The 24,026-nt window shown below is 53.1% G+C and overlaps 1 protein-coding gene across 1 annotated transcript in view; it reads right to left on the bottom strand.

Moving 5' to 3' along the window:
- Positions 1-24,026, bottom strand: part of AGRN (agrin) — a 92,050-nt gene that overhangs the window by 30,428 nt on the left and 37,596 nt on the right. The window contains exons 9-10 of the mRNA XM_027855396.1: positions 20,126-20,173; positions 191-397 (exon numbers count right to left, since the gene is read on the bottom strand). Of these exons, the coding sequence (XP_027711197.1) occupies positions 191-397; positions 20,126-20,173 (255 nt within the window). The remainder of the gene's footprint in view (positions 1-190; positions 398-20,125; positions 20,174-24,026) is intronic.

Raw genomic sequence — 24,026 nt, 5'->3', positions numbered from 1 at the left:
GTCAGGCAGGATCACAGGGCACTGAAGAGGGGAGGGGAAAGACGATGCCCCACAGGGCAGCTCAGAAGCCAGGGACAAGAGCAGACACAGAGGGAGAGCTCAGGAGGGGGAGATAAGGCAGTCCCCAGAGGAAAGACAATGTCTGTTCCTTCCTCCCACCCACCCATCACGCTGTCCTAGGCTCACTCACCGCAGGGCCCTCGGCTGACCACACGGATGCGTCGCTGCTGGCTGCACTGAGCCCTCTGTAGCTCACACTCATTGCTGTAGGTGGAGGCATCAGATCCACACACAGGGGCCACCACAGTAGGGCATGGGCCCTTCTTGCATACGCATGTGGCCCGGCCAGCACTCTGCTCACACACAGCCCCAAAGCCGCATAGCATACCCCGGCACGCTGTAGGAAAACGGAGGAGGTAGGAGAAAAGTCATCAAGGGTCAGCCCAGGAGAAGGGATTTAGTTAAATTGCCCCCTGCCCACATCATGCCATGGGCCACCCCTGGAGCCAGGTATGGGGGCAACATGAGCTCTCTTCAACCCTCCTGCTCAATGGATCACCACCAACTTGGGAACCCCGCTGAGCTCCGTTCTTATCGAATGAAACAATCATGAGAAATTCCGGGTTGCACCCCCCCCAGCTCCCTCCAGCCCCTCTATACAGACAGCTGTGAAGCAGACAGGCCAGATCTCCTGAGGCCCGTGGCGCCGGCCTGAGCCCAAGCCATGCCAGCTGGTGGGAGCCACATGCCAGGAACTACTCAGCTTGATTAGTGACAGAGTAACCCCCCCCAACATTGGCCAACAACTGATTCCAAGACAGAGCTAGAGGGGCTGCTCTGAAGAACCCACACTCAGAGATAAACGCATGTGAAGGCACAGACATATAGGCACGCACATATGGGCACACTCACATACACACACACCTCTCCCTCTGCTCCTGAGCTGGTCTGTCTTTCGATGCCTCCCATCCTTCCCAGATCCTGCACTGTCCCACTCACTCTACTCCAGATACGAGGTGGGGGGGTGGGAAGGAGAAGGAAGTATACAAAGTGAAAGATTTAGGGGGATGGGGGTCCCTGGGGGGGGATGAGAAAGCAAGCAGTGCCCCCTGCCTTCTTCCATATTCCCTGCATTTCCACACCAGCAGCCCAGCAGCCTGGAGGGCTTTGGGAGGAGAAAGGAGAAGAGAAGGAGGAAAGGGAAGGGGTTAGGGGTGGATGGAGAGTATCCCATAATTCACTGCTCCTTTGGAGTCACAAGACCTAGGTTCAATCCTGACTCTGTTGCTTCTACTTGTATGATATTGGGCAAGTCCCTTGCCCCCTCTTGGCCTCAGTTTCCTCATCTGTAAAATGATAGTTGACCTAGCACACTGGGGTCAAACACAAATAGAAACATACCCAGGGACCACATACTGACTTAGAAAACCACAAATTAACATTATCTATGTTGTACTGTGTTTTTATTTATTTTGTGAAACATTTCCCAATGACATTTTCACCTAGCTGTGGCCACACTGGGGACCTTAGAGGTCCCTTCCCCTCCAAAGCTATGATCCTTCCTGCACCATGATCCAGCCAAACGGAATTCCCTGCAATGTCCCAACCTTCCATTCCCGGAATGTTCTGCCTCCTCACCTTTGCCTCTCAGCATCCCTGGCTTCTTCCTTCAAGGCTCAGCTCAAGCACTAACTTCTACAAAGACCTTTCCAGATTCCCTCAGTTGCCAGAGAGTTCCCTCCCCCACCTCCCCATATATACTTATCTGTTTACATGTTAAGTCTTCCCCTGATGGAATGTAAGCTCCTTGAAGACAGGAACTGTGTTTGGTTTTGTCTTTGTACCTCTGGCACCTAGCATGGGACCTTGCTCATAGTAGGCAATTGATAAGAATGTATTAGTCAGCAAGCATTTATTAAATGCTTACTGTTTGCATGGCCCTGTGCTGAGTGCTGGGATACAAGAAACATGAAAGACAGTCCCTGCTCTCAGGGGAGACACCACGCAAAGAACAATATCCTGGCTCAATGGAGAAGATAGGCAGAGGGACGGCACAAGCATTAAGGGTGATTAGGAAAGGGACCTCAGGATTATAACACACCAGGCTGTGACTTGCGAGGCTTTGAGGATATGACGAAAAAGCCAAACCAGTGCCTGCCCTCCAAGAGTTTACATTCTGATGGGGGAGGGGACACGAACATAAATAGATCCATACAGGATGTAGGACATGCATGGATGGAACTTTGAGGGGGAGGCATGAGGCAAAGGCTTGCTGAATTGGAATGGTTACTTATTTGGTGAGCCCAGAGAATTACCTGGAGGAGGAGGAAAGATCAAATGCAAATCTCTGCACACATAGCCCCATTCCCTACCACCCCCCCACCCTGGAAGTAAAACCTAACTCCATCCCCATCACTAGTCTTTAACTCTCAGCCCCTCTCATCCAGCCCAGCCCAGCCCCCAGCCTCAAACCAGGAGCCCAGAGGCACTGGGTAGGGGGGGCTTGTCCAGGGCTGCTGGAATGGAAAGGGGAGGCACTGTTACATAGGCAAGGGACCCCCATCTCTCTGTTGCAGGATGGCACACAGGATCACCCCTACTTGAGAAAGAGGGAGAAAAAACTCTGGGTCTAGGCCCTGGCACAGTTGGCTGTGAGCAGACTCCAGACGGCTCTGCCTCCCTTGCCCTCCCCCACCCATGTGCCCCAGGGTCAGAGATGATGGAAAAACTGAGGGAAGAAGCTTGAGTCTGTAAGTAGTGGTCAAGTAGGTGCTGTGGTAGATGGAGAGGATCAGGCTGCAGGCCTAGAAAGAGGGCCTGCCCTGATGAGGGGAAGCTTGGGTTTCCAACTGCCACTAGGGAATGGCTCCTGGACATCTTGCCTGCCTGCCCCACTGGCCTCTCCCCATCTGCCATTGTCCCAAGAGCCTTTTCCCCTGCTTAACCTAAATCACTTGCTGTCCAAAGGGTCAGGAAAGGGGATCTGGCTCTGCCTTTGCTACCACTACTATACCCACCCCCAAGCCTAAAGTGAGGGGACAGAAGAAAAAAGGGCTTGTCCAATGTTCAAATGGATTAAAAAGAATAACTAACCTTTATGTCTCCTCCCACCCCTTCTCCATAAAGTCCTGTGGCTCCCTATTGCCTCCAGCAACAAATATAAAATCCTGTTTGGCTTTAAAAGCCCTTCATAACCTGGCCCCTTCCCACCTTTCCAGTCTCTTCTTACACCTTATTCGCTTCCCATGATCCAGCCTCCTAGCCGTTCTTCACATGTGACATGCTCCTCATGCCTGGAAGGCCTGCTCTCCCTCCTCACCTCCACTGCCTGGCTTCCCTGGATTCATTCAAGACTCAGCTCCAGACTCACTTTCTTCAGGAAAGTCCCCCTTCATGCTGTGCCTTCCTTCTGAAAGGACTAGAGTTTTTGCCTTTCTTATATCCACAAAGCTTAGCACCTAGCAGGTGCTACATAGTGCCTGGCATATAGTAGGTATTTAATAAAAGCTTGTTGACTGACTGAACGTGGTGTTTTATCCACAACAACGCTGTGAAGTGCTAACGATATCACCTCCATTTTACAGAGGAAGAAACTGAAATCCAGAGAAGGTAAGTGACTCATCCAGGGTTATGAGATAAGTATCTGAGATAGGATTTGAACCCAGATCTTCCGGACTCCAAATGCAGCTCTTTAACCACTATGCTATGATCCTCAGTGCCTAGCACAGAGCCCAATATGTAGTAGGAGCTTAAATAAATGCTTGTTGATCAGTTGCCACACTGCATTGGAGCTGTGCGGGGATATGTTCTATAAAGAATTAGAAGAGAGATGCAACAGAATGCTAAATGCCAAAGGGAGTGGTTTATCTCCAACTATAGTCCTGCCCTTACCCCACAGGCTCAAGCCTGGAGATTCTTTTGCGGGACAAAGAGATGATGTTAGAATCCAGGCATCAGGACCATGGAGAGCTCAGAATCTGCTCCTAGGTACCAGTGTTGGCCAAACACAAGGTGAGAGGTTGGGCCGTCATCTCAGGCACTCCCAGCCTAGCCAGCAGCATCAGGCTGTTACAAGTAGCTCCCTTGGTGGGGGTGAGGGGCAACACACATGCAGGTCGTGAGGAGCGTGTGAAAAGCGTGTGAGGAGAATGTAAGGAACAGCTAGAAACTGGGGCAGGAGCAGACGATGCTGGGTTCCAGCCGCAGCCCCGAAAAACAGGAGGGAAAAAATAGCATCAGCCAAAGGAAGACCAAGATACATCTTCTGTCTCCTCCTCCACCCTCATCCAATGCCCCATGTCCAGTGAAGCAAGCAAAAGGAGGAGGCTCTGTGTCACCCCGGGGAGCCCTGCCCAATGACTCTTAATCAGGAAGGAAGAAAGACAGCAAAGCTCAGAGAGAGAAGGAGGGAGAGGAGGCTGGAAAGGAATAAAGGGAGGAAAGAAGAGAAAAAGGAAAAGACAGAAGTAAAAAGTGCTGGAGCAGGGTGCATTTCCATCTGCATCAATAACTCCTTTTCAGAGAGAGTATAAAGAAAGGTTCTCCCCAGTCCCCCAGCTGAAAGAGAGAGAGAAGAAAAAGGGAGATAAGAATGGGAAGGAAGGAAGAAAAGGAGGAGTAGGGTTTATCTCTATCAATAACCCTTTTTGGGGGGGGTAGAGGGTCCCCCCCCAATCCCACAATCGTTTTACAGAGCAAGAGAGGGAGGGAGAGAAGGAGAGAGGGAAGAGAGGAGAGAATAGGATTCACCTCTATCAATGGCTCCTTTGGCAGGGGGTAGAGAGAGGGCCCCCTCCACCCAAGGTTAGGGGATATAATGAAGAGGCTGGCTGGGTATGGCAGAGAAGAAGTTTGGCCCTCATGTGTCTGTCATAAGGATGAATGGGGTGGGGGAGGGGTACGGCAAGAGCTGTCAAGAGCCCTTCATTAAAGTGTCATTAAGACCTAGCAATGGGGCAATGCCTAGCTTCCTTCAGGGCTCAGCTCACGTACTGTCTCCCTACAGGAAGCTTTATCTGATCCCCTCGGTTGTCATGCTCTGTTTCCCTCTTCCTCACAATATAATTTATTACTATTATTACTTGGGGAGGGGGGAGCCAAATGGGTAATTTCAATGATGTGGAGAAATCCCCCAGGAGAAACCCCATCTCCTCACAGGTCAGCACCTGCTCTGCAATTTAGAGCCTGAGAGCATTGTGTGGAGACATTCGAGTGATTGACTCATGGCTACCCAACCCGTGTGTCAGAGGAAGGCCTGAATCCCAGGACTTCCTGCCCCTGAGGCTGGCTCTCTGGAGGCAGTGCCTCCCGTTTCGATATACCTAATGATCACCTGCGAGATTGCACGGCATGGCCAATAGCGAGCCACCGCCAAGGTCAGGAAGATGAGGGTTCAGGTCTCACTACTGACACACATAGGTGGCGTGACCCTGAGCTAGTCACTTAACTCTGGCTTAGATGATAAGTTGCAGAGCTGCAGATCTCCTTTTGTAAAGAGAGAATAATTACTAACAATTCACATTTTTAAAAAATCACATTTGCATAGTGCTCTGGTTTTCAAAGCATTTTATAAATATTCTCTCATTTGGTTCTCATAACACCCCTGTGGGTAGGTGCTATTATCATTCCCATCTTATGGATGAAATCAAGACTCAGAGAGATTAAGCAATTTGCCCAGAGTCACACAGATAGTGAGCATCTGAGGAGGGATTAGAACACAGAGCTTCTGAATTCCAAGGCCAGGACTCTATGCCCAACATCAAGCTGCCCCTATGTTAATGTATCTAGTTACAAGCTGCATCCTCCCAGGAAGCTCTGGAAGGGCAAAGGTTTGCATTTGCATTCGCCTCTGTAGTCCCAGCACCCAGAACAATGCCTGGAACCTTGGAAGCCCTTAATAAATGCTTACTGATTTAGCTTGGCTGCACAGCCGGTGGTGATAGGGTCCCAGCCGAGGCTTCAGTCTGTCAGTCACAGTATGGACCAGTGGGGCCTCTAGACTCCAGGCCATTCTAAGTCACCCAGATGGGCCGAAGAACACAGGGGCAGAATGGAGAGAATCTACCAGTCCCCGGGGGACCCAGGGGGCAGGGGGCTCGGTCCCAAGGAAGAGAGAGCAGGGAGACAGCCTCCCTGGATCAGTCATTGGGACCCTGTCTGAAACAGCTCTGGGATCTCATCTTCCAACCTCCTCCTCGAAGAGGGGAGTACAAGATAAGAAATCAGAAACTACATCCAAAACCATCATCTTATAGGTGAGGAAACTCTTACCTAAGACCTCACAGGTCTAAGTATTAGTCAGGAAGTCATCCTTCAAGCCTGTCAAGATCTTTCTGGAGCCTCTATTTGTCATCTGCATTAGCTACCTGCCCTGTTTCCAAGCTTCTTGTTGCCTACAAAGTTAAGAAGCATGTCATCTATGCCTCCATCAAAGTTATTGATAAAAAACAAAGCATGGCAAGGAACTAAGGACAGATCCCTTGGGCACTCCACCATAGACCTCCAAGTTGAATTCAAGCTAGTAATGACTCTTCTTTGGGTCAGGCCATTCAATCGTAGTAAATGTTTCTTCTGTGGCTGATAAAACCCACCTGTCAGCTAGACAACATCTGCTCATCTTTTCCACAAGGACAGAATGAGACTCAATATTTCCAACAATGCATTTAAGTCTGGGGCATTTTCAATGCAGGAGTAGAAAGGATGCGAGCTTTAGTCAGGGCTCTGGGTTCAAATCCTACCTCTGCCATTTACTACCTGTGTGAAAGTTCCTTCATCTTCTTGGGTCTCAGTTTGCACATCCGTAAAATGGGAGGTTAGGAGGAGATCACCTCTAAGGTCCTTTATAGCCCTGGAGTTCTACACAACATATAAATTGAGGAAATTGAACTCATGTTCCTTCCAGCTACAAATCTGTGGTCCTATGTTTGGAACCCACGTCCTCTGACTCTGAGCCCCACATTGACTATTCAGGCCAGCAGTAATCTGGGTCATAGGATTATAAACTTAAGGTTGAAAGATCCTTAGAAGTCACTGAGTCTAATCCCTTCATTTTCCAGATGAAGAAACTGAGACAAACAGAATTAAGTGACTAGCCCAGGGTCACACAGCTAGTAACTGTTTAGGGCCACATTTGAACTCGGGTCTTCCTGACTCCAGACTGAGCTCTCTATCCACTGAGCCACCAGCTGTCTCTTGGCTGGGGAAGTGTCCAGGCTAATGGGTAATTGGCAGACAGAGGCAGAAAGAAGCAGCCTCCTAACTGGGGAGCCTCCTGAGCCCAGGCCCAAGCTGCTTCCTCCCAGGGGAGGCTCTGGAGACATCATCACTTAGAGCATGAGGGAGGGGCAAGCCGGGGACCACTCACCCACCTGCTGCTCGGGCTCCCAGGCGGCCAAGGCCAGGGGAGGGGGCGCTCCATTAGGGGCCGCAGCTGTTTGGGGCCTTAATAAATGTTTCATTTTCTACCGCGATCATGAATAAGTAACGAACGGCAGCCACCACAGCCGTGAGAACCCCAGCCGCCGCGACTGTGAAGGCTCCTGGGGCCCCCTGGGTGATCAGGAGAATGTCCTGAGGAAGGCGGGATGGAAACAGTGCTGCCCTCCCACCCCCGGCCCTTTCAGGCTCTTAATGGGGATAGGGGGAAAGAAAGGAGGGGGAAACCTACCACAAATGCAGACATGAGCCACGGAGGTTGCCATGGCAACTGGCCAGGTCCTGGATGCAGCTCAGAATCCTTGGCGCCCCTCCCCCCAGCACACAGACACATACACACACACACAAACACACCAGCCTGAGCCTTGAATGGGGTCCCAACCTAGGCCTGGAGAGATGCACCCCAGCCCCAAAGTCTTCCAACTCCGGCCCCCCGTTTCAGCTCTGGAGTCGGGATGCAGCAGTTGAGGGGAGAGTGAGTGGTCCAGGGCCCTGGACCTAGTGATCTCTGAAGTCACTGCCCCATTCTGAGGTTCTGGGGTCTAGGACTCAAGGAACTGGAGAAAGTCCAGGTCTTGGCACTTACCCTGGGCAAGTCCCTCCACTGCTCTGTGCCTCAGTTCCCTCATCTGTAAAATGGGGGGGGTCAGATTAGATGGCCCCTAAGGTCCCTTCCAGTTTTACGCCTAAGTTCCCTGAGGCTTGGGTTTGAATTCTGGCTCTGGCACTAGTCGTGTGATCTGGGCGAGACATTTTCTGTCTCTACAACTCAGTTTCCTCATCTGTAAAATGGGTTATAATCATCTCTTCGTGTCCCTTCTCAGCAGGCTGGTGAGAGGAGAGCCATTTGTGCGCCTCACACTCCTTGAGAGGCACCAGTAGGAATCCTCATTATCTCCAGCAGCAGCATCAACGCAGGGACACGTGTCCTTATCATCATCTCTGGGTCAGAGTCACTGTTGTGAAGGCTGGGGTCACTCTCACGGTCTTGGGCTCTAGAGTCAGACGTTGTGGTTCAGTGGTGTCTGACTCTTTGTGACCCAGTTTGGGGTTTTCTTGGCAGAGATACTGGAATGATTTGCCATTTCCTTCTCCAGCTCACTTTACAGATGAGGAAACTGAGGCCAACAGGGTGAAGTGACTTGCCCAGGGTCACACAGCCAGGAAGTGTCTGAGGCTGGATTTGAATTCAGAAGATGAGTCTTCCTGACTTCAGGCCTGGCAGCCACCTAGCTGCCCCAAGAGTCAGAGGCCCTGGGTTCAAATCCTGCTCCAGGCACTTACTACCTATGTGATCTTGGATGAGACACTCTAATTTTCTGGGCCTCAGTTTCCCCATAAGTAAAATGAGAGGGTTAGACTGTACAGCCTCTGAGGTCTCTTCCAACTCTCTAAGACTGTGGTTCGATGACCTGTCCCCTGGAGCGACTCCCTGCCCTCCCCCCCCCGCCACTTCCCACTCGTTTCTAATCCTCTTCACCGTTCACTCCCTCACTCCATCATTCACAGCGTCTGAAGCCTCCTTCGAGGTGCTGGAGGCGGTGTGGGCTGCTTTTTATAGCCTGGCCGTGAGAGCGCTATATTCCACTCCCCACCTTTTCTCATTATTTTCCTAACAGAAAGGGTGGGGGATGGAGAGATACTCTGGGGTTCAGTCATTGTCCAGCTTGGGGAGGGCAGGGGATGGGGGGCGGGGGTGGGGCTGGGCACACCGTGCCCCATCTCCAGCCCTGCAGACAAAGGAGAAGGGTGGGGTGTCTGCGGGTACGTGTGTGCGTGTGCATGCGTGTGATCCCGTGTGCTCATCTGTGGGTGTGTCATCAGTGTGACTGTGGGCTGTGCTTGTGTGTCTCTATATGGCCAAGCGCGTCTGCGAGTGTTAACGGAATGGCGTGGCTGCTTTGGAGCCTGCGTGTGATGGGTGTGGGCATCCGTGTCACTGCGTGGGCACCTGTGTGAGTCTGTGTGGTTGTGTGTGATCCTCTCTATGGGGGTCAACATATCTAAGCAATGACCTCATCCCTGTTTCACTGGGTCTCTGTGTACAGTAATATCTCTGTGAATGTCTTTGTGACAGTCCCTAAAGTGTCTATCTGTCTCTTTGTGTGACTGGGGCTGTGATGGATGTCCATGGGACTGGACGTCAGGGTGTGGCTTGGGATGGGAGGCCAGGGATCAGGGGCCTCAGTCCTGCCAGCCTTGGTATCTGGCCCCAGCTGGAGGGGGAGAGCTCTGTCAGAGGCTGTGGGCCACAGCATTCCCCTCCAGAAGGGAGGGTACTATGACGGGCATTCACATCAAGCTCAAATTTGTGTATAGCACTCTGAGGACACATATCTGTGAGCTCCTTCAGCCCTCGCAATCACCCTGGGAGGTGGGCGCTATTATTACTCCCATTGAACAGAGGAGGAAACTGAGGCTCAGACTGGTAAAGGCACTTGCCCAGGGTCATAAGGCTAAGGGGTATCTGAAGCAGGATTTGCACGCAGTTCTTCTTATCTCCAAGCCCAACATGCTACCCTACACACTAGTTTAGTCCCATCCAGCGGGCAGCATTCATTACTATCTTCTCTTAGAAGCCAGAATGAATGGGGAGGGGGCAGCCAGCGGAGAATCCTTCCTGCTCCTCCCTCCCAGGCCCTTCTGACCATACAAAGGCCCAATTGGGGGGATGGATGACCCCTGGAAGTGCACACCTTACCCTCACCTATCTCGCCCCATGAGAGCCAGGAGAGATGGACACAGGGAATGGGGAGGGACACAGGCAGGGTAGCTGGGCTCACGGGCTGCAAGATTTAGGGCTGGCGAGGGGCCCACTGACTGCCCGCTGCCTGTCCATACTGGCTCCTAAGAGCTATGTTAGATAGTAAGGAATGTTGCACACTGGCTGGATCTGGGGAAGGGGTTCTCCTTCACCTGCCATCTAGGTGTGACACAGCATGGTGGACCTGAGGGTAAGAAGTCCTGGGTTCGAATGGCAATGCGACACACAATATAGGACTTGCTCGCAGCCTCTCCCCAAAGCTCTTCAGAGCCCTCCCCTCCTTCCCCAGGCCAGGGTTGCCATGGAGACATAACTCAGTGGCCCAAAGGGAAGTGGGTGGGAATGAAATCAAGGGAGGATGCCAGGGAGCCCCAAGGCCTCCCCACCTCAAGAAACTCCAATAGCTCCCTATTACTTAGCTTAACCTTTAAAGCCCCCCACTCTATCTGGTTCTAGGCTCTCTTTCCAGGCTAATTCACATCATCCACCCCTACCCCATATACCCTACATCTCAGCCAGACCACATCAGCTACCGTTCCTTGGACTAGGCATCTCATTTTCCATCGCTGTTGCCCACACCTAGAATGCAGTCCCTCCTCAGGTTCATTCCTTAGAAACCCAGCCTTCCTTCAAGACTCATCTTGAGTTTTTCCGGACCCTTGGGACTCCTGGGACCCCTCGTTATTCGGACTTTTTCCCTCCTCAGATTATCTTGCATATACCTGGCCATTTACATATTGTAACCCTTCAGTAAAGTTCAACAAATATTTACCAAGCACCTACTATACGTCAGGCCTGTGCTGGGGAAGCCAAGAGAGACAGCTCCTGCCCTGCCCTCAAGGAGCTTACTCTCTACCAGGAGGAGAAACGTATAGGTAGAAAATGGAAGGAAAGCATTTTCCAGGGGGAAGGTGCAGGAGCTTGGGGGGCTGGAGGGAAATCAGGATGGGCTGCCCGTAGGAGATAGCATGTGAGCTGAGTTTGGAAGGAAGCCAGTCCTGAGGCAAGAAAGCCGTACAGACAACCTATGCAAAGCCGCAGGGAATAGAGACCAAATGTTGTGTACGGAGGCCAGCTCCCGAGCCAGTCTGGAAGGAATCGTGTCCGCAAAGGAGAGAGAGGCACAATAAGCCTGAAAAGTTAAGCAGGGCCAGGCTAGAAAGGCCTTTAACTACTGAACAGGAGGGCAGCTAGGTTGGATAGGATAGAGCACTGGCCCTGAAATCAGGAGGACCTGAGTTCAAATCTGGCCTCAGACCAGACACTTGACACTTACTAGCTGTGTGACCCTGGGCAAGTCACTTAATCTCAATTGCCTAAAAAAAAAAAAATTGCTGAACAGGGGAATCTGTATTGGATCCAAGAGGTCGTAGGTTACCGAGCAAGGCGTGACACAGTCAGACGTGTGCTTCAGGAATAACATGTTGGCAACTGTACAGACGATGGTTGGTATGGAGACACATGAGGCAGGGAGGCCAGATCAGAGGCTTTAAAATAACCCAGTGGAAAAGTAACGGAGGCTTGAATTAGGGGGGCTGGGAGGTGAGAAGTGGGAAGGGGGTTGATGGGAAATATGAAGGATTGCCAAGGCTTGGCAAGGGATTGGGCATGAGAATGAGAGTGGGGGGGGGGGAAGAGTGGAGTGACTCTGAGCTTGTTAACTTGGGTGAAGATGGTGGTCCCTCAAGAGAAATGGAAAAGTTAGGATGAAGAGTGGGTTTGAGTTCTGTTTTGGACATGTGGTATTTGAGACGTGTGTGGGATATACAGGTCTAAAAGTTGATGAGGCAGGTCCATCACTCAGGAGGGTGACTGGAGCTGGAGAGAGAATGATCTGAGGGTCATAGTGGAGCAGGAAAAACTACTGGCAGCAGCCAATCAAATCACCAACACAAAGTGTATGGAGAGCAAGGAGGGCCCAAGTCTGAGCCCTGGCACACACCCAAACATGGGGAGCAGAACAGGACTGGAGGAGAACCCAGAGAAGGCAGGATCCTGACAACCCAGGGAGAAGAGAGTGTCTAGGAGGAAGGAAAGCCCAACCATATCAGCTGCTCTAGAAAAGTCAAGAATGAGGGGTAAAAGGCCATTGGATTTGGCAACTAAAAGATCACTGGGATCTTAGAAAAGGTCAGTTCCAGGTGATGGATGAAGTCAGCGACCAGGGGCTGAGAAGCGAGATAGGAGGCGCAAGCAGTGAGGGCAGACAGCCTTTTCTAGGTGTTTGGCTGAGAAAGGGAGGAGAAATATAGAGAGGACAGAAAAAGATGAAAAGATTGTAGGGTCAAGTGAGAGATTTTTTAAAGGGGTGAAGAATTGGGTTTTTAAGGAACAGCCCCTATCCTGTTTGGTATTTGGTATGGATCATAAGAGACTTAAAATTAGAGAGAGAAGGGAAGCCCAAAGGAGAAGCTCCCAGAGGGCCAGGAAGGAAAGGATCAAGGATTCATATGGCTGGGGGTGGGCGGGGAGATGGGGGGAACTTCCATGCCTCATGAGCCCCATGAGCCTGTCTTTGTCTCCCCTCATACCCAGTAAACACTTAATACGTGCTTGTCGGATTGGATTGGATTGGGCAGAGTCGCTTAGTTCAACCAAGATGCCATGCCCGAGGGAAAAGCTGGTACCGGTGATGGGTCTTTGGAGAATAATCAGAGAAACTCGGTTTCCTGATCCTTCCAGAGCGAACCACCCACACAAGCCCCGTGGGACATAGAAAGCCTGAAGGAGTGCAGAGACTGCCTGGGCAGGGCAAGAAAGAATCACAGCATCATTGGATCCTAGGTCTGGAGCAAAAAGGGACCTCAGCCTGGACCAACCCCCTCATTTTACAGATGAGGAAACTGAGGCTCAGGAGGTTAAGTGCCTTGCCCATGGTCACACAGGCCCAGGATTTCAGTCCAAATCCGGGACTGCCAAGTCTAAGACAAAGAATATTCTCTGAGATCAAGCCCCAGAATGAGTCTCCAGAGCCCCCTCTGGAGTTTGGCCACAAACACCACACTTCACATTTGAGCTACATGGGTCACCATCTTCCAATAGTCAGGCAGATGAAGACTCAACACAGGGCTAAGAAGCACCCCTAGGGCCACCCGGACCCTAACTCGGGTTTTCCTCAGCCCATGGCCCCTCCTGCGACAGCTCTGGTCTAGTCCAACCAGGACCCTGTCCAGAGCAGAAGAGGGAAAAGGTTACATTTCAAGTCCCACCCCCTGCTGCCATCTTTCAGCCAAACTCTTACCTCTTCTAGGAAACCTTCCCAGATAACTGTACCCCACAGTCATCCCAGTACCCCAAGAACTGGCAAGGGAGGCCCGGTCCTGCATCATGTGACAGGGTAACAGATTCAGAGCTAGAAGGGGCCTCGGCAATCATCTATTCCACCCCCACCCCCCATTTTACAGATCATAGCCAATGGCCCCAAGGTGTCACAGGTCATAAAAAACAAGGGCAGGATTTGACTCCAAAGCCTCTTTCCCGCTGTGTCACACAAGGTCTCCTAAACTAACCTGAACTATTCTTAGTGTCAACTCCCCACAGGTCCAGCTTAGGCCCCACTCCCACCCTGGTCTTCCCAGCAGATCAACAAAGCACAGACCTAAGTGGAGAGATAACAACAGAAAATGACTAGTCAGGTGCCCATTCGAATGGAATGAATCTTTGTCATTGTTGTTGTTAGGTCATTTTCAATTGCATCTGACTCTTTGTGACCCCATTTGGGGTTTTCTTAGCAAAGGTACTGGAGTGGTTTGCCATTTCATTCTCTAGCTCATTTTATAGATGAGGAAACTGAGGCCAACAAGGTGAAGTGACTTGCCCAGGGTCACACAGCCAGCAAATGTCTGAGGCCAGATCTGAACTCAGAAAGATGCGTGTTCCTGACTCCAGGCCCGGCACCACCTAGCTGCCCCAGTAGAATCCTACTGTGCCGTAAGAAACAATGACTATGAGAAACACAAAGAAGCGTAGGAAGATGTGTATAAACTGATGCAAGATGAAGCAAGCGGAGTCAAGAAGGAAACAACTTACACAAAGACTGTAACAATGTAAGTGGGAGGACGTGAAGAGCAACAAAATGGAAACAGGATGCCATAAATGACGGGCAAGCCTGACTCAGAACAGGAGTCGCAACTGACAACGCAGCCCCCTCTTTCTTTGCAGAGGTGGGGAACAACGGAAGGGGAACACGGCAGATAATGGCGAACTTGGTTTCCGTGAGGAAAGGAGAGGATGGTTAGCTTCCTCCCCTCTTTCTATTTGTCATAAGGGATGACTGCCTCAGAGAGGGTGGGGGGAAGAATATATTGCGAAATGAGGGTGATGTAGGGACAAAAGATATATCAATAATTTTTTTAGAAGACTGACAGGCTTAAAAAGGAGAGAGGGAGGGAGGCAGTGGAGGTGGGGGAAAAGAAGAGAAAGAGGTTGGGGGAGGGAGCCCCCACCCACACCCCTGCTTGTCAGACTCCTCTCCAGGAACCTGCCACTTCTTCCTAGGGACCTGCTCCCTGCTCCTCCAATACAATTTCATAAGGAAGGATGAGGAGCACACGGGCATCTGCTCTGCCGCATGAAGTTCCAAGAGTGAGCTCCTGGCTCAGACCCAAACCCAGACCATCCTCATCTATTCATCGCTCTCCCTCCCATACACCTAATGCCACCTTAGCCCATGGTGAAACCAAGGCATAGATTGGTGGTGACCTGGGCAGAGCTCCCCAACCTGGGCCTGGATGATCTGTCTGGACTATCTCTCTTGGCCCCTACTGGATCCCCCAAGGAGGATTTTCTTTTCTCCCACAATAGCATCTTCCTAGCCCCCAGTCCCAACTACCTCCTAAGGTGGTGATTAAGAAGGGTGGGGCAATGCAGGAGTGACAGCTTTTCATTAAGAACCTGAAAAATCAGCATTTAAGTCTTTAGATGTGCCAATGTGGGGGTGGGGAGGAAGAGAGGGTGTGGTGGGGATCAGAGAGCTGGGGCTAATGGAAGGAGAGGAGGGGCTCAAGGAGGAGGGGCACCGGGGACTCCATTAGAAGGAGGGGGCTCACTTAATGAGGGATACAAAGGCTGAATGTGGAAAGGATAGGCTGAGCTCAGTGAGACAGATAGGGATGCAGAGGCTGATGGGGGCTCATCATGAGAGGGACGGGTCTCAGTAAGGAGAACAGAGCCTCAGTAAAGAGGGATGGGAGTTTCTTAGGGAGGGATGAGGGTTTATTGGGGACGGATGAGGGCTCAATGAATAAGGATTGGGGGTTAGAGAGAAGGGAACTAATTCATTCATTGGACAAGCATTAGGTGCTTTCTCAGACCAGTGAAGTATCCATGGGAACTCTCAGTACAGTAACAAGGGGGGGCGATGCCAGCAGTCATGTAGCTGTGGGAGGCGGGATTACAGCCCAGCACCCCAGAGAGGGGCCTCCCTCCCTTCTTCCTCCCACACAAGGCTCCCTGGGGCCATTGGAATGGTCAAGTCAAAGGCACGCACACTGTCTCTAACTGCCCCCGTCCCTTAACCCTCCCAATGTTCCCTTACATAGGTCACTCAGTCTGTGGAAACCACCCAGGCTAATTAAGTTAAGATCATTAATTAAGCAGTCAGTGGAGTCCCAGCTCTGTCCTCCAGAGCCAAGAAAGGGTGGGTGGATCAAGAAAGTCTTCCCGGGGTCCTGGGGGAAGATCTGAAATTGACTTCAAAGGCAGCCCCAGAGGCCAGGGCTGGCTACACTGGGCAGGGCCAGAGCAACCTGACTGCAGCTGAAGGGCCCGGGGCATCTCTGCTCCAGAGGAGGCACGCCCCAGTCTATCACATGCAACCCCTCTGTACATTCACACACTACAGACGCACAAGAGGCACAACATGGAAAGAATGGGTAAACCACATGGCAAACCACAGGAGACACTGGGTGGGGGAGACGGGCCTGAGCTCAGACCCCCAGCTGCCCCCCAGAATCTCCAGACCACCAAAGGTCCTTGCTATCTCTATGTGAACCATGGGTCCTCCAGACGCCCACTAGGCCCATCGTTCAAGGCTCAGCTTAGGGCCCCCTCCTCCAGGAAGCCTCACCTGGCCACTGGGAGCCTTTGTGTTGATGTCCAGCTTCCCTGGGCAGCTCCAACACTTGTGCTCATGGTGGCACTTAATTACACGCTGTCTCCTCTCCTATCACTCTCTAATGTTTCCTGTGGGCACATCCTGCTTCCCCAGACAGGTTTCACGTTCCCCTTGGGCAGGGCCTCTGTCTTCTTCTCCTTCTCCTGCCCTCCCCCGTGAAGTGAAGCTGAACACAGTGGCCCATCATTCACCTCAGGCCTCCTGAGGTAGTGTGAGACAGCGGTAAGGGCCCTGAATTTGGAATCAGAGGGGACCTGGGTTTGAATAATGCTGAACAGCAACAGCTCATGTTTCTAGAGCACTCCACAGTTTGCAAAGCACTTAACATGTTATCTCATTTGGGCCTCACAACAAGCCTGAGAAGGTGCCGTTATTGTCCCCATTTTACAGATGGGGAAACTGAGGCAGGGGAGCACGTGACTTGCTGGTAAATATCTGAGGCTGGATTTGAACTCAGAACTTTCTGACTGAATCCAGCGCCCTATCTATAGCGTCGCCATGATCTAGCCACCTTCTGTGTGACCCCAACCAAATCATTTATCTTCTCTGGGCCTGTTTCTTTAATCAATCAAAAAGCATTTATTAAGATCCTACTATGGGCCATGGATGAACACTTGGCCTGGCATAAGAAGACTCATTTTCATGAGTTTGAATCTGACCACAGACACTTCCTAGCTTTGTGACCTTGGGCAAGTCACTGTAACCTATTTGCCTCAGTTTCCCCATCTGTAAAATGAGCTGGAGAAGGGAATGGCAAAGAGCTCCAGTATCTTTGCCAAGCAGACCCCAAATGGGGTTAGGAAGAGTCAGACAGGACTGAAACGACTAAACAATAACAATTATGGGCCACACACCTCACTGGGCCTTGAAGGTATAAATACAGACAGTGAAAATGATCCCTACTCCCAAGTTGCTTATTATACTCTATTGGAGGAGACAAGGAACATAGAATGTGTCTTCACCTATGACAAGAGGGCGAGGAACTTCCAGCTCTAAATCTATGATCTCAGTGCTCCCTAGGTCACTTAACCTTTATGAGCCTCAGTTTCTCCATCTGTAAAATGGAGACATTGAACTAGATGAGCTCTGGGGTCACTGTCCAAGCTAGAAGGGAGCTGCAAGGTTGGCTGGCACCAACTTCCCTCTCCACGCAACCACCACCACCATTTCACCAATGAAGAAACTGATGTCAACTCACTTAGCCAAAATCACACACAGTGAGTGAGAGAGATAGGGCCTCTGGGAAGCCAAGGGCCTCCAAGGACTCCAAACCCTGTGCCTCCCCCGCTACACTCCGTCACCTCCAAACCCCATAATCTTCCTCCTAGAATTTTGTTAATCTGGGCAGACAAGCCTGCCCCACTTGCCTTCACACCCCCCCCCCCCCCCCCCGTCACATTCCTATTGTGGGGAGGGCCTCCCCCAACTCCCCTGTGGGCAGGGTAGAGACCTGGGAGCACAGGTCAGAGCCTAGGCGGGGCTGAAGATGGGGAACAAGGCCCTCGGGGCAGGAGAGCCCTGAACATCTGTCTCCTCAACAGCTGGGAGCCTCCCTCTCCATCAGCCTAAAAGGTCTCCATTCTTCCCTGCCTCACATTAGCTCAATTACAGCCAGGAAGGCAGGAGGGACAATAGTCCCTCTCACCCAGATGGATTTTGGGGAGGGGAGGGAGGAAGAGATGGAGAAGAGGACAAGAGGAGTCTGGGATGCTCCCTTGGGCCCACACGGATTCCTCCCTCAAAGGGAAGGCCCAGCCTGAAGAAAGGGGGCTGATGGGGCCCGGGGCCTGGACTGGGCAGGGCAAGGGAAGGAGAATGGCCGATGATGGAGGAGAGGGGAAGGCAGCTGCAGAGAGTGCAGCAGAGAGAGCGGGGCACCCCATCCCTCAGTCCCCACAGAGTTTCTGCTCTAGAAGTTTGCAGTAAGAGGAGGAGGCTGTTGGGTTGGCTTCTGGACCCACAGCAGCAGTAATGCTAATTAACGAGGTTAGTGCTAATTAATGAGGCTCTGGAACACGGGGAGGGAGAGGAGCTCCAGGATAAGACACAGGCAATCCTCCTCCCCCATTTCTAGAATCCCTGCACAGACGAGAAGGCCCCACAGAGGCTACTGGGGGCTTCCCACTTAATCCAGGGCAGCCCCAGCAGGCTCTCTGGGCCAGGACCTGACATGGGAAGACCCCCTACAGCTTCTGTCCACCTCCCCAAAATGGCTTCACGCTCTGGGTCACAGCATCCACTGACCAGGCTTTCCTGCGCTTAGGGGATAATAGATCCATCAAGCTATTCCTGGAAGGAACCTCAGCGGCTAAATAATCCCCCTCCCTCACTTTACAGAGGGGAAAATGGAGGCCCAGAGAGGGCAAGTCACTTGCCTAAAGTCACTCAGGTGATAAATAGAAGCAGGATTTGAACCCACGTCTGCTGACTTCAGAGGCAATGCTTTTTTTCTACTTTTCCCATAATACCTTTAAACTGATCTGAGAGGTAGCTTCGCAGAGGAAGGTTGGGGCTGACTCACTTTTCCAAATGGGACTCCCCAGCTCTGTCCATGGCCCTGGACTCCCCAGTCAAACCATCTTTCTCTTCTTCCTGCCTGCCTCCTCCCCCCCCCCCCCCCCTTCCTCCCCTCTCCCCTCCTCCTCCCCTCCCCCTCCTCCTTGTCCTCCCTGACTTTCCTCCTGCCTCCCTCCCCTTCCTCTCTCTCCTCCCCTCCAAGGCCTCCCTTCTCATCTGCTCCGGGGTCTGATGGAATCAGAGAATTTCAGAGTTAGACAAGACTATAAAGATCTTCTCGTCCAACCCCCTGCCTGATGCACACAGCATCTCTCTGGCTCTATCCTCCTCCTCCTCATGGCCTCTGAACCCGACAGGATCTAAAACTTGTCTCCTTCAAGGTCTCCAGGAGGCTCTGGGTGTCCCAGTACTTGAGCTCTTACACACACACACACACACACACACACACACACACACACACACACACTGACCAGAGGGAACTCAGACATATATGTCTGCCTAATATTGCCCCATTGTCCAGTATCCCCTCCCCCTTGGCTTCAATCATTCAATTAACAAGCATTAATTAATTAAGCCTACTACGTTCCAGGCCAATGCTGGGAGTTGGCTTGTCCTCCCTGGACCCCAGTGACCTGATGCTGCCCGAGGGTCCCATGGGATGACCAGAAATCACAAACCTGAGCAGGTGACCACCCCAGAGCCCTTCACACTAGGTCACAACTCCCAGACCATGACCTCCGACCCTATACCACTGGACAGCTGGTCACTGAAGCTCCATTTGCCTGGCCTCCCTTCCCTGCCCAGCAGAGAGAAGCGTCTCCTCTCCCAAACAAGACTTCAAAGACACCCCAAAGATGGGTAAGACCCTGGTCATCATAAAGAAGGAGGCTGTGTGTGTACACACACATACATACATATACACCCACACATATATATACACACACATACACACACACAGAGTGGTTACTGGGCTGGGGAGAGAGACACGACTGGTTAGGTCAGAGCCCATGTCTCCAGGGAGAAGGGAGTGGCTATTATGTCTGACCTCCGAGCGCAGTCACCCCGACTGAGTATGGTCACCTAGGGACTGACCCCAAAGTGCAACAGTCCAGTCCCACCTTTGAAGACACTGACCCCTAACTGTGACCCTCCAGTCACCAATCCCTGAAGGTGACCACTTGGGGACTAGACTTTAAACATAACTGTCCAAGCAATTGAGGCCAACCATCTGGATGTTGACCCCTGCACATGACTGCTCAATGAATGACCCCAGAGGGCTCTGGCCCCACACTCACCATCTGGAGGTGTCGGGGGAGGCTGCGTGAAATGATTCCCAGGTTTATCTGAAAATAGAGAAAAAATACATATATCAGGGTTCAAGCGTCCACCAATTACTGCCACCTACTGCCCCCCACAGCCAATATTCTGGGCCCTCAGGCTAATTCACCAGTCAATTAAACCCTTCACCCCCTACCCTTTCTGGAGACTCTTGCCCCAACCCCAACCAGGGAAACCCTCCATCCACAGATAGCGAGACTAAAGGGCACCCCACCACAGCATTTAGCACCAAAACTTGTCTTGAGTTCTCTCAAATCTTGGGCCCCAGTAAAATAGCCAGCCTTCCCTCCAGAGAGAGGGGCAGGGTGAAGCACAGAATGGGGGGCCCCAGTGGAGGACAGGGAAGGTAGAACCCAGGAGCACCCAGCCCCTCCTCTCAGGCCAGTGACCACAGAACCAAATCTTGATATGAATAAGACTGGAAAAGAGAATGGGGCCATCATCACCCTGGAGCTCCAGGAGAAGCCCCCGTACCCGAGTTACTTAGAGGGAGCAGGGTTTTAGGGTCTTCATTACTCCAAGCTCTTTGCCCCTGGCCCTACATCAAGACCCCTTGTTTCTTCTCCCCCCCCCCCACCAAGTTCAGCAGGAGCAGAGAGAAGAGGGAAGCTGTGGGCCCTCCCCCCATGTGCAGTGACGGCACATCTTCCACCCCCTCTGTGAGGCTGAAGTGTGTATCAGTGTCCCACCATCCCAGTCCAGGGCCAGCTCCCCCACCCCAAAGGCTACAAAGAGGAAAGGATGGTCTCTGGGTCACAGTCCAGGCCTGGGTTTCCGTTCTGCATGAGAGCAAGGGGCACAGCCCATGGCCAGGGCTTGGGGCCACGAAGCCATGGGCTGTGCCCCTTGCTGTCATGCAGAATGGAGGGCTTGGGGCCACTAGACAACAGGTATACTAGAGACCCAAGAATCCAGGCAGGACAGATCAAGGTTGCAACCTGTGCTGCAGGCTGGCCACCTCCGACGCCCTCATCCAAAGCTAAGCCAACCCACTCTGCTCCCCTGCCAATTTCTTGTTCCCTCTAACCCAACCACCCCCGTTCCTTCTACCCTCCCTCTGGAACTGGGGAGCAGGTCAGAGGTCACAGGCAGGGCCAAAGAGACAGATGGGGCAGGACACCCAAGGGTGGGGCCTGAGACACCTACAGTTGTTGAGGAAGAGGAGTACAGCAAAGCCCAGCGTGGAAGTGGCCAGGAGAATGAGGCAGATGTTACAGGGAATCATGAAGTAGCGGACGACCAGGGACACCTTGTGCTGATACAGCTGGTCCCGATCCAGGGCCGAAGACATCGCGGGGTACTGGCAGGCGGTCATGGCCCTGGCCCTGGGCCCCGCCACGGCAGCCACGCCCCCCTCCGGGGGGGCCCCTGAGCCGGCCTTGACCCCAGCAGTGGCCCTTGGGGAGGGGGTCACGCCCAAAGGCTGAGCTGCCCCAAACTGAGGAGGGGGGAGACAACTCCCCCCATCTTGAAATTCCCAAGAAGTTGCTTGCAGTCAGGGACGGGGGAAGGAGCAGGGCGAGTGGAGGGGCGGGGATCACAAATCCACCAGCATCTTCCCCAAGAGAGTCAGAAGCTGAAGGAGCTGGTGGGGGAAAGGGGTCAGTCAGCTCCAGGTTTCAATCACTCTTCCTTCTTCTCGGAGGGGGAAGGGTCCAGAAGGCACACTGCACCCCCTAATCCCAACTTGCTGGGGAAGCAGGTAGAGTGCGCAGGAAACCCAAGCCTGAAGCCTCCCCCCCAGTCCCCCTCCCTGGGCTTAATTATAATCCCAAAGGTGGGGGGAGGGGGGAATCCTTCCCAAAGCCAAAGTCTCCCCCAGTTCTCCAAGGGAGACCCTGGCCGAGGCGGGAGGGTCACCTCTGCCCTCTAGAGACACAGTGGCCGGGCATCCCTGATCCTCCACCTGCGCTCTTGGGCCCTCCTGCTGGCCCTCACAGCAGCTCCCCAAGGCTCCAGAGCAGCAGCAAGCCCACCTGGGGCCTCTCCACGCCCCATCGCCTGCCCCGCCCAGGCTGGGGCCACTGGCTGCTCCTCCCCTGGGGGCTGGCCCCCCTCCTCATGCTTCTGGGACCCCGGCTCCCAGATGGAACCCTCACGCGGGTCTCCTGGCCAGCCTTCGCTTGGGGAAGGGGCAGCTCCCCTTCCTTCTCACAAGGGGCCAAGCTCTGGGGTCCCCCAAGGGCTCTCTTCAGTTCGGTTGGTGCCAGCCCCTCTCTGGATGGCAGGTCCCCGGCTCCCTCCCCACAGACGGGCTGCTCTACGAAGCTGGTGCCAGGGAAGAAGACGACGGTGCGGTGGCTGGAGGCCCGTCCCACCGCAGGAGAGGAGCAGCGGACGGCGGACAGGCAGGATAGGAAGGAGCCGGGATGGACTGAGAGAAGAAAGGGACTGAAGCAGCAGGCTCGGGAGGCTTCAGCAGAGGCAGCGGCACAGCCCGGTTCCCTCCTGCCGCGCGCTCTGAGCTCCCAGCCTCCTCCTTGCCAGCCTCAGTGCTGGGGGGGCGGCAGCGGCGGCGGCGGAGGCAGCCAGCGGAGGCAGAGAGAGGCAGCCAGCGGGCGAGAGAGTGAGCCAGAGAGCGGCGGCAGTGAAAGCAGGCGAGGAAGCTGGAGAGGAGGGGGCAAAAGGGCCCCCAACGAGGCCGGCCGGCAGGAGGGAGGGGGAGCAGAGAAACAAAGGAAGGTGTCTCCGGGGAGCTCTCCCGCCGTCCCGGGGGAGCCCCCAGCCCGCCCGAGCAGGCAAGCAACAAGGAGTGAGCCAGCGAGGGAGGGCAGGGCGGGCAGGCGGGCGGGCGGGGATCACACAAAAGGAGCAGGAGCGTTGGGGGGGTGGGGACAGGCATGGGATTGGGCTGGGGGGGCCAGGTGGGAGCAGGGACCAGGGCAGGGAGGGGCCCCAGCAGAGAGGCAGCGTCAGCAATGTTGGGGGAGACCAGAGGGAGGGGGGGAAGGAGTCGTATCTATGCGTACTCCGGGTGGGGGGCGGGGGTGGGGCGAAGAGCACCCTCAGCCAGACTCCCTCACTCTCCTATTCTCCTTAGGTTTGTGGGTGCAGGAGTATTTGGGGGTGATCTCTTATTTTTCTTCTGTTATCACGCACCCATATGTCTGATTGTGTGAGGGCGTGTCTGTGACAAGAGATCTGTGTGTATCAGCGTGTTGGGGTATGTGGGGAGGGCGGATGTCTGAGCATCTGTGTGTCCACATGTGCACATAAACCAGTCTTAGAGTATGTTTGTTTCTCAGTATGTATGGATATATCACTAGCTTTGTCTGGGTTGGAGCTCAAGCGAGCCTGTCAGCGTGCCCAGCAGTGTGCTTGGGTTGGAACACATCAGAGGTCCTGCCATCCCATCTGACTGTCACTGTGCATGGCTGTGTCACTAGGGGTGGGGGGAGTTCTGAATGTGTCATTGTCACCAAGTGTCAGGGTAGCTACAGAGCTGAGTGTGCAAGTGTCTGAGCATGTCAGTGGAGGAGGGTGTTCATGCATCTGTCTGTCAAGGGGAGTGCATCAACACATCTGAGTCTTTGGGTATCTGAACATGTCAGTGTGAGTGTGTCAGAGTAAGAGTGGGGCAGGTGGGTGTGGCAATGTCAAGAGATCTGAGTGTGTCCAGAAGCATCAGCAGGTCAGTGTGAACCCTGTATAAATCTGTGTCTAGGCATGTCTGCACACAGGGATATGTTCAGTTGTGTCAATGGGGCTGAGCGTGTCAGGGTGAGGTCTATATGTGAGTGTCAGTGGGGCTGAGTGTGTCAGGGTGAGGGTCTATGTGTGAGTGTCAGTGGGGCTGAGTGTGTCAGGTTGCAGGTCTATGTATGAGTGTGTCAGTGGGGCTGAATGTTGTCAGGTTGA

Source organism: Vombatus ursinus, unplaced genomic scaffold (assembly GCF_900497805.2).
Source record: "Vombatus ursinus unplaced genomic scaffold, bare-nosed wombat genome assembly UNPS02010822.1, whole genome shotgun sequence".
In the NCBI taxonomy this organism is placed as follows: domain Eukaryota; kingdom Metazoa; phylum Chordata; class Mammalia; order Diprotodontia; family Vombatidae; genus Vombatus; species Vombatus ursinus.
This window is presented reverse-complemented; position numbering and strand designations above follow the sequence as displayed.